The sequence below is a fragment of the Lupinus angustifolius genome, unplaced genomic scaffold (genome assembly GCF_001865875.1).
Source record: "Lupinus angustifolius cultivar Tanjil unplaced genomic scaffold, LupAngTanjil_v1.0 Scaffold_14_2, whole genome shotgun sequence".
NCBI lineage: Eukaryota > Viridiplantae > Streptophyta > Magnoliopsida > Fabales > Fabaceae > Lupinus > Lupinus angustifolius.
The window spans coordinates 7095-17853 of record NW_017718630.1 but is presented as its reverse complement, the minus strand read 5'-3'; the positions used below and the strand labels follow the sequence as shown (position 1 = coordinate 17853).

The window sequence follows — 10759 nt, the reverse complement described above, 5'->3', positions numbered from 1 at the left end:
ATGCTATGATCATACAAGTTGTAAGGTTTATAATCTATCTTATATATAATATAATGTATATTTGTATGTATAGATAATTGTTTGTATCAGTATGCACAAGGTGCACATCTAGGTACCAACTGCATTGAACCTCTGTAAATCATTTAATAAAGTATCATATCTACCAACTTTGAATTCACTTAAATAAGTGCGGCTTTTAATTTCAGAAGGTCATAATTTATTAAGTTGATGTTTTTAATTAATTTCCATTATATGAACCAAAAGTAAAAACATTATGTGAAGGTGCAAATAATCTGCCCTACTAATGAGTCTGCTCTTTTCACAAGAAACACAATTAAAGCTAGTAAGTTGCAAATAATCTTCTAACTGTGAAGTTGACTAACATTCACATACCTAATTGATGTAGTTGACAATATTGAGATTGTAAGAAAGTAGAGAATGACCACCCGTCTGAACTGCAATATAAACAAAAATGTCTACCTTCTAAGTAACACAAAGATATACATAATACAGAAGGGATAGACCCCATCATGTACAGAAACGATTTATCCTTAGCCCTCAATAAATTAATTTTGGCATGACTTCATATATTCTAAACCAAAAAAGCCATCTGACTCTACCAGCCATGATATTGTATCATTTCTGACAGGAAAAATACCTTAGATTTATCCTTAGAATGACTTACTTGTTTGAACAATCCTTTTGGCAAAAAAGTGAAAAAGTTAAACTTTGTAGTTGATATTGAATTCCCCTGACATAATAAATATTTACATATCAAAATCAAATAAAATTATCAAATCAAAGTATGTGAGATAGAGAAAATAATATCACTCATGAAGAGTAAATCTAAATTTGTGAAATTTAGTAAGCATAAAATTTGAAACTGATCTTAAAGGTGTATGCATAACACTATATGAAGACTTTCTTGACTTCAGCTCAACCAACACCTATGTTTAAAGCTAACATAAAAAAGGGAGGAAATATTTATAGCTAAAAGGGGGCAATGTTAGACAACAAGTTTTAATGTAAGTTCTTGAATCGTAGCTAATTTGAACTTAAACAGGTGAAAACCTTGTCTCCTTAATCACTAAGCTCTAAACAAAAAATTACTCCCGAATGTCTTAAATGACTGACTATTTGCGAATTCAGTATTTTTCATTTTGACTAATGTAACTTTATGAGGGCAACTAATGCTCCACCAAAAGTGCATCAGTGCAGCATATCTGTCCTATTATGAAACTGAACAGGCAATCTTTTCTCTTTCTATTTTCTTGAATATAAGAAATGAAGAAAGAATGAAAATGGTGAACCTTGAAGCGGGCGAGTAGATTGGCTTCACGGTGATTGGAGAAAATTGTGCGATGAGTTGGAGCTTGATATTGAACTCGACCGACTCGAACAGGTTGAGTAGAAGTGGATCGAGAAGCGAAAGATGAAGCTTGAGATTAAATTTCATCCCAACCGTTCATCTTTCCAATTTCATGCAATTCAATCCCTAATTCTTCTTCTTCTTCTTTATTCTCTTTCACTTTTTTAGATTAATTAGTGAATGAATGAATCGGTTTGTTAATTAATCTGAGAATGAAACCCAAAACCAATGCTACTTCACTCAAACCAATGCTAAGTCATGAGATTTCTTGACTTCCGTGGAGGAAAGAGGAGCTGGTGGCCAAGAGAAGAGAAGTGAGTGAAGGTGAGAGAGGGATATGGTGGATCATAAGCGAAATCTAGAAGGGAATCGATGATGAAGAAATCTGTAATTGTTTTCTTTGTTTCAGATAAGGAACAAGTAGGGATGAGGGTTCAGAGAAAGATAGAGAAGAGGGTTTGGAGAAGAAATAGAGAAGTGGGTTTGGGCATGAATGATATGCAGTTTTTTTTTCAAATGAATAGTAGAGGTTTTTGAAAACCTACCTAAATTAAATAAAAACCTCCACTATATTTAATTAATCCCATGGTCCGTCACAGTTAATTTATTGGAGGAGGTTTGAATAACCTCCACAAAAAACTTCTACAAAATGCAAAGTTTATTGTAGTGAATGAATAATGAGAAGCATATGAAGAATGTGTTAGAAGTCTCATTAAAGTCTCAATAATAATCAAGAAATAAAATGTAACTATATAAAGGAAGATGAATCCAAAATAATTTATATGGATAACCAATGTGTTTCTTTACTTTCCCTTTCAAAATAATTTATCTCTCCCTTATTGCTTACTAATCAAATACGATTTAATAAGTATATTGGAGAACAAAGCTACCATAACACATTTTACATACTTTACACATTTTACACATGTGTTTTATTAGTCAGTTAATTAGTTTGTTTAGGTAAGTTTGTTAGATATTCATGTACTATAAATAAAATCTTATGCCTTGATCATTCAATGAGAACTCATCATAATATTTATTATACGTTTTCGCAATATAGTATCAGAGCCTTTAAGCTTTGGTTACCGCTGCGCATTTTACAATAATTATTATCTTTATCTTCGTCATCATGCATCAATCATCAAAGTAAAAAGAAGTTGGAGTGTGGAATATAAAGGCAAATAAAATCCCCAACAATCTTTCTTCCATCAAGTTGTTTTGGCTTCTTTATCTATACCAATGTAAGATCTCTTGTAAAACTCTTTCCAACTCAAATATCTTCAACAACAACAACAAAATAATGAAGACGAAGAAGAATTGGAACGAGAACAAGATCAACAATATCAACAACAACAAGATCAACAATAAAGTATAAATTATACTTTGATCATTCAATGCAAATTCATCATAATATTCATTATACACTTTCACAGTATTTTTGCAATAAAGTATAAATTACTTGAAAGGTTTTTCTTTTAATACAAATAAATAATTGGTTTTAAATTCCAAAAAAACGCCTCTATAAAATGGTTGGAGCGGTCAGAGATTTTACTAAAAGTTGATGCTGGTTGTTGGTTGGGCTCAACTCTAACCACTGCACTTACTTTTTATCATGTTTTTTAGATTTTCATATTTAAGCCTTCCATTTATTTACAGATCTCATTTTTTATATATTTATTTATGAATTTTATAATAGATGAAACTTTTCCTGAATAGAATATTATTTTAAGTAAATTTAATATACAATTTACTAAAATAGTCCTTTTCATAAAAACTTGTCCTTTAAAATTTCTTACCGAGATCATATGGAAGATTAATTTCTAAAATCAGGTACAAACAAGATATTAGTTTCATCATGCTCTACTAGATCCTTAAAATAACATATTAATAATTTAATTCTTGGAAATAATATATGTGGGACGATTACTGGTGGTGAAGTACCAAAAAAATTTCCAAAATCTTTTCCAAAATCAGGCATAGGATTAGGATGACAATTCCTTAACTACTACTGTAGCAAGTCCAGAACCCACACAAGCCAGTTACACACTGGCTCGCTTCAATATTATCATTGATCGGTGACCAAGCTAGCCAGCGCCACTATTCACTATCCTCACGCCTTGGTTTCTTTTTCCAGTTTCAACTTTGAACCCTAATTAACCCTCTCTTCTAACTTCTAACTATTTGTTTCCCTTCAATTTCTCCTCCAATTTTCCAATTAAAAAAACAAAAAACGGTTAGGGTTTGTGACCAAAGGTGAAGAATCACACATTCACACAGAAAAAAATTGAATTAGGGTTTTTGATGTTATGCTTCGAATGCAAAGTTTTCATGTCTTATGAATGGAGAACAACATTTCTTGTTTCTTTTCCGAACCTTTCTTTGTAGCAGTTACCGTAACCGCTCTCTGTTTCTTCTTATTCCTCTTCTCTCTCCTCAGATCCTCTTCCCTCTCTTTGTCTCGCGCGCAGAAGAAGAAACACTGCGATTGCTCTTGTTCCTGCAACGGCGTCGTTTCAAACTCCGATTGTTCTATGGCGCCGTATTTGAACGGTGGCACCGGGGTGGAAATGATGGAACTGAGTCCGGCTGCGGTGGCGTTTTCGGAGCGGCGGACTGGGTCATCGATGATGGAGGAATTGGTTCCGGAGATTACGACGCACGCACTGAGTTACTTGGATTATCCGAGTTTGTGTCGGCTTTCTATGACGAATTCTTTGATGCGGAAGGCTGCAAATGATGATAATGCATGGAAAGCCCTATATCATAAGGTGAATCCATTTCTCGTTTGCGAATTTTAATTTTAATTTTAAATTTTTTGTTTTTTTTAATTGAAAGGTTTGTCATGGTAGAAAGTAAAACCCTAGGTTGAGAGTAACTATTAGGATTTTCAATTTTTTTATGTTGTACAATAGCTATGCGCTGTTGGATTCCTCAAAGTTTGGAGTTCTTTGTAGCCTCTATGGGTATCAGCACTGCTATTCAATGCATAATTTTATTTATTTATTTCGAATATGGTATGGACGGGGTCTTAGGATGTAAAAGGAAAAGGATTGATGTATGAGTGAATTGACAAAATGGGAAATGGTCATTTGCGCGAACTAAAAGTTGTTAAATGACCCATGAGTTATGGACCCATCCAAGGTTTTAATTTTGGTTGTGGTTTGTTGCTTTTGCTGCAATTGTTTGTGGCAAAATGTCGGCGCAATTGTGGTTGCAAACTTGCAATGTGGTTAGGAAGGTAACCAAAACCTCAACTTCATCGCTTAAATTGTGGGGCGGACCGAGATTTAAAACCCTGTACTTGTTGCTGGTTCAATCTGTTTTGGTCAATTCATCCGTACATTCTGTTCGCATCCTATAACCCTGTACATGTCGTCAAACAATAACACTTTGAACAGTGGTGCTGTTACCTATTTGGCCTTAACTGCATGCTTTATTATAGCACATTGGAAGAAAAGGTTTCATTTTATGCCTTCCATTTAATTGCAATAAAATCTCAGTGGCATTTATATAGAAGAAAAAATTCCTCATGAATTGTTTTCCCCCATTTGAGGTTTGGCTGTTTTCGTAATGTCGCCAAAGGGCTGAGAAAAAACAATAAATGACAATGATGTTTACATAGTCACTTTTGTTTGGAACATGTTTATAGAAAACATTTGAAGTTACCTTTTGAAGAATGTCCATTTCCGGTGCTTTCCTATTAATGTGTAGTAAAAATTGCTATTAAACTAAATTTGAAGTATGAAGGGACAGGGAGGCATTACCTGTCTTGGCAGGACCTTTGATAAGGACGTGAAGTGGACTTGGTACATTCGGGATTCAAATTGCCTCCTATCTCCTCCTATGTCTAAATAATTCTTGCCCTCAAAATTGTGGGGTTTAGCAGGAGAAAAAACTGTTTTTGTATGTTGTGTTAATCCTTTTCTCTGAGTAAGACCCCTTGAAACATGCAAATAAGTCTTGTTTCTTCTTTTCCTTGATGTATTAATTTTAAACTTGACATTGATTAAATAATACAGGGGACATGATTATTTAGGAGGATAATGCAAGTTGGCGTGAACTATAACTACCTTCTCATTTGTCCCATCAAACTAAGAATTTGTGGAGTTACTTTCATGGAATTCTTTAGTTGTGTTTTCATCATTCCTATTTTGCCCCTTGTGTCTTCAGTTATAACCTTTTTGAAATTTTGTTTTTAGGACTACACATTGGAACAAGATAGCGTTACACCAACTAATGGGTGGAAGGCTTACTATGCTGCAACAAGAGCAATTGTGAATGTTAATACAGAATTCTTCAACATTGTAAGAGATAAGTCTATTCCATCAATGAGTCGTTTTTGGCTAAATGCAGATTACGTGAAGTGCATCCGTGCCTCTGGAGAACTCTTTTCAGGGTATGACTTTTTGTATCTTAAATAGTTTGTGTGCTTTTTTTATTTTAAATTTTTTCCACCTTGCAAAGATAATGCGTCTTCTTATTTCTGGATATGTTCATGCCCTTGTCTTGTTATGACTTGCATGATGTACTGTGATAAATGAAGAGATTGTTCAAGATCTTGTGTATGTTAAATCAGATTATGTTCTTGGATGCTTATAGTTGACATAGGTCACTGATTTGCCTTTTTTGTCAATAATTAAAGTGAACTGAAATGAGATTTAAATAAGCATGATGATATTCTGTTGTTATACCAATGTAAAGCTTCACTCTTGCTTTCCAAGATATTTTTTAGGACAGGAATAATATCTTTTGGTTTGTTTTCTAACCTACATTTTTACTCAGTTTTCATGTTTTTTTTGAGCTACACAAATAGCTTAATTTTAGGTTAATAGTCACATCAGTTTGTATCACATACATCTCATCAATGTGAGATAAGTTCTGTTTTTGGGCCTTTTTTGTTTGGAACAATAGTGTTTCCACCCCACCCCTTCTCCCCCCTTATCTTTTTGTTCTCCTAAGGCTGGGCATGTTTTTTGTGCTCTGAAGGGGTCAGCAGGCATGCAACATGCTAGCAATATGTTGGTCTGAAATTCCTAGCAGTGTTCTTTTGAGCTTGGATATTTTGACTGAACACTAGATTGACACTAGTTTCTAGCTCATAAAATTGGTTTTGGATTACTTTGGAGCTTTGTACTCTATAAATATAAGCAGTTTGAACCCATTAGAATGAATGTTTTCCTTCTTGAGTATTTGATGTTATTTGTTCCATAAAAATTATTCTTGAATTTTGTGCAAACCGATGAAATTATACATATACATATATATATATATATGTATATATATGTATGTATATATGTTAATGCAATTTTTGCAACACCAGCAAGCAAATATATGTTAGTAACCCAATCATCAATGCTGCAGGTATAATGCAGTAATACAGAGCTGGCAACTTGTTTTCAATTGGGAGCAAGGACTGAACTTTCAGGTTCGGGATGTACGTGCGCGAGTCTTGACAGACATGGCTTGGGTTACCATGAAAACTTATGTTGACCTGGATACAGGGCCATTCAATATGACCAATGTCTTTGAGTTCCATAATGGACGGTGGTACATGGTTCATCACCACAGTTCTGTGATGAATGGGGAGGTGGAGCAACATAATGTGCATGGATAATTAGTGAGATATGATAGATTACTATGTCTGATATTGGTTAAAAAAGGTGGTTTAATTTGCAGAAGCAAAATGCTTGAAATTTTATGATTTCTTTGGAAGATCCTTCTTTTTTTGTTTCCAATCTCAGTTTAAATTTTATACTGTATATAAGACAGGAAGTCACAATGACCCCAGAAAAGGAGTTATAAGTACAGTAATAATTGGATTAAAGTAAATTCAAAAGATGGGTGGAAGGGATTCCCTGTGAATCATTATCATGAATCTTGGGACGATGCATCTAATCTTGTAGCACCAAGGCTCAGCGGTAGTGGGAGCAAATGCAGAAGCTTTCTCGGTTTTATTAGTGCATCCTATTAGTGTGCATTTTTTACTGAGTTGAATTTCGAAATATGCTGACAAAATGATGATTTGATTGTAATTCATGATTAGTAATTGATTCAGGATTGCTGGTGGTCGGAGTACATATTTTTGCTTAGTAGTCGAACAAGGCAATCATAAACATGCCCTGACCGATTTTGAGTGTAAGGACAGTAATATCTAGAAAGTGTTAAAATTTTGAACAATCTTATCAGATTTTTTTACATTAGCTTAAAGCAATATAATGAAAGGCAAATAACCCTTTAAGAAATAATGATGAGAAAAATAATTTTTTGCTTCATTGTTAACATAATAGCTTAATTCAAATACTAATTGAATTATTCAAAACATTAAGTGGGCGTGATGTGTCATTGGAACATTGGAAGTGAAGCTTCTTGGTGAGGTTTTCTAGAGGATTAGCTTCTCACTTAGCCTGCCCATGGCCAAGTTAATTTTCAATTGTCCAAATAAATTTTATTTTTGGATTTCTACAAAAAAAATTGTGGTGAAATTGCTATCTCACTAGCAGCCTCACATTTGATACGATGCAAAACGTTATCCTTGGCTGAGAGCAGGAGGGGGGTTCAGTAAGAGAGAGAATGAGTATAGCTCTTTTCTCTGTTCCAACGCCTCATCAGGCCCTATTCTACAAGTACAGCAATAACTCATTGCCATCTCTCACCTACCCATTTTCGTCTAAGTTAATTGTTCCTCTATGTTCCTCTTCTTCCACTTCAACCTCTGCTACAAAAGCAAGTCCATCTCCTTTATCAGATGAATTTCCTCTGCCTCAATATGCCACCAAATTAAGGTACTACTAACTCCTATAGTAATTCTTGGTGTTTCAGAAGTTTGACAGTTTTTTTTGTTTTGTCTTGTCCTTTGCATCTAAAATAGTTTAATACTATTGCTGTCTTGTAATGGTAAACAGTGGTTGTAAGGCATGTGGAAGAGAAAAGATGGAAAAAGGATGTAATGGTGAAGGAAGGATTCAAGGTGGGATTGCAACTGTTCCAGGTTTTGGCTGGTGGCCTATAAAGGCTTACAGGCCATGCCCTGGATTTGTGGCAGCTGGTGGTAGGTATAGGCGTCAAGGACAAAGCATGGATGAGGTTGCTTTCGGACGAGGTGGTGCACCCTCTCCATCTTTGGGAACTACCACTGACTCCAACCCAAGGTAATGTGTATGTGAGAATGTTTATGCCTGCAGAGTGTTTAAACTGCAATCATGGTTATTGTGATTGTTGTCATTAGGATCGTTGCTATATGAATTGTGGTTGTTGGGGTGTAAATTATTTTGTAATGAAAACAAATTGAATTTGATGCGGTTTAATGGAGATGCACTGTGGCCCGTTTCCGCCACATCATTTTGATTGAGTGTCACACTGCAATTGCGGTGTGATGTGGTTGTAGCAGTCACCACAATTGCATCATGTAATGTGGTCCGCAATTTGAGTCACTAAACTTGCATGGTGTTTTTTTCTTTTCTTCTAATAAACTAAAATTTAGGGTCATTGGTGACTGTCCCATTCCATTGTCAGGGCATGTCTCACCCTCCACGAACCAATAACGGATCCTGGTAGAGTAGTAGGATTCGAACATAGGGCATTGTTGCTTTGTTTCTATTTGGAAAATTATTATGCTGTTTGAGAAATTAGAGTATCTAATTAGCCAAATTACTTTTGAAGCTCCTCATGTACTCTTAAAAGATAATTGACGTGATATTCTGTTTATCTGAGTTTTCGAATTCTAATCATCATACTTTTCTGTTCTCTGGTTATATCCTCTTTAGCTTCTAATAACTAATGTATATCATGATGTTAAATTTCGTAGTAGCAAAAAGGGAGAGTCTGAAGAAATTTAAGATTTAAACATGTTCGTAAGAAACATAATAGTCATTACTTTGAGGTAGCATAAAACCAAGGGTGTTCAGCTCAGACGTACAAGAGTGGAGGAGGGGGTAAACAAAAGAGACATGGATGAATGTTGTTGGGATGTTTTGATCTGCTACAATTTTTAGTACAATATCCTGTAAAGATTCTGGAAATTTGTATGTTTTTATCAATGCATTCCGGAGATACATGAGGATGTTACATAATCATTTAAATGGAGGTCTTTGACTTTCTACAGCTATTTTTCATCTATTATCTAATTGGTTTTCACTCTTCAGGAATTACTTTTGTGATGATACGGAAGAGAATAAAATATCTTATGGTATAAGGATATAACTTATCTCTTCCAATCACTTAAATCATGACATGCGTTGTATTTAATTATTTTCCACAAAAATATTTATAAAACTAAACAAAATAGTATACATGTCAATATGTCATACTTTCACTGACTGGAAGAAATAAATTATTTTCTGATATAAGAAGATATTTTATTCTAGATACATAATTGTTAATAACAATGGGAATTGTAACATAATGTTGTGCTAGTAGGATTTTGAGTTTTAACCTTTATATAGGGTAGTGAATCAAGATTACAATACATTTAAAGAGTGAAAACACTTTCACGGATGACTTCAAAAATGTTTCGCTTTAGAGAAGATGGTTATATGGTTTGATTTTGATACTTATAAATGTTTAAATAGCCGTTCAACTCTAATCTAACCAACCCAATAGGTATACTGGTTCTGCAACTGAATGTATAATTTGCGTCCATCGGGTAACATATAAATGTGTATTTTTAGAAGTATATCTACTATCCCATAAAGTTGTATCATTGTATGTAGTATCAGTGTAATTGGTTAAAAAATGTATTTAAGTTAAAAAAATAATAATTAATTTTTTTTGTTAACCAAACACAACTTGTGGAACATAGTAGATGTGTACTCTTACTCCCACTATCTCAACCCCGTTACTATATCACAACTTGTGGAACCCTTATTTTGTTTCTCTATTGTTTGATTGGATAGAAAATGAGAAGAGAGATGAAGTTATGACTCAAATGACAAAAGTGTCCATAAAATAAAGAAAAGAAAGATAAAGATGTTGTTTTTATTTATTAATTAAAAATAAATGTTGTAATTTTAATTAACATTTTTAATTGATATTTTTATATCCAAAAGAGACTTATTTATATTAGTAGTATTTAAAACAAAAAATATATAAAATAAAATAAAAAATTGAAGAATATTTTTCACATTTTATGTAAAAATTTCACTTTCTCACAAAAGTATCATTTTATGAAATATGTAACTTTCTTTTAATTACTAAAAACAATAATTATTATGAATTAAATAGAAAATAAGATGTAAAATTAGGATATTAATTATTTGAGGGTATTATTGGCATTTTGTATAAATTCACTCATCCTGGTCTCATTTTCTTCTCATGAGTGAGAGTAAGAAAATTTTGTGGGGCCCATACTTTTTTTACTCTCTCCATTCTTTTTCTCCTCTCAACCAAATGAGA

General features: G+C 33.6%; 2 protein-coding genes and 1 long non-coding RNA gene across 3 annotated transcripts; 2 read left to right on the top strand and 1 right to left on the bottom strand.

Moving 5' to 3' along the window:
- Positions 1-385: 385 nt before the first annotated feature.
- LOC109337879 lies at positions 386-1692 on the bottom strand. The gene is made up of 3 exons (XR_002106489.1): positions 1311-1692; positions 686-751; positions 386-455 (listed from the first exon to the last, which is right to left on the bottom strand). It is a non-coding gene; the product is annotated as an uncharacterized LOC109337879 (long non-coding RNA).
- A 1681-nt stretch (positions 1693-3373) lies between these two features.
- Positions 3374-7458, top strand: LOC109337877 (F-box protein SKIP8-like). Its single transcript, XM_019574957.1, has 3 exons — positions 3374-4137; positions 5569-5765; positions 6731-7458. The coding sequence occupies exons 1-3, from the start codon at positions 3709-3711 to the stop codon at positions 6981-6983; spliced, it is 879 nt and encodes a 292-aa protein (XP_019430502.1). The 5' UTR covers positions 3374-3708; the 3' UTR covers positions 6984-7458.
- A 423-nt stretch (positions 7459-7881) lies between these two features.
- On the top strand, positions 7882-9480 carry LOC109337878. The gene is made up of 3 exons (XM_019574958.1): positions 7882-8151; positions 8272-8517; positions 9174-9480. The coding sequence occupies exons 1-3, from the start codon at positions 7940-7942 to the stop codon at positions 9202-9204; spliced, it is 489 nt and encodes a 162-aa protein (XP_019430503.1). The 5' UTR covers positions 7882-7939; the 3' UTR covers positions 9205-9480.
- The last annotated feature ends 1279 nt before the right edge of the window (positions 9481-10759 follow it).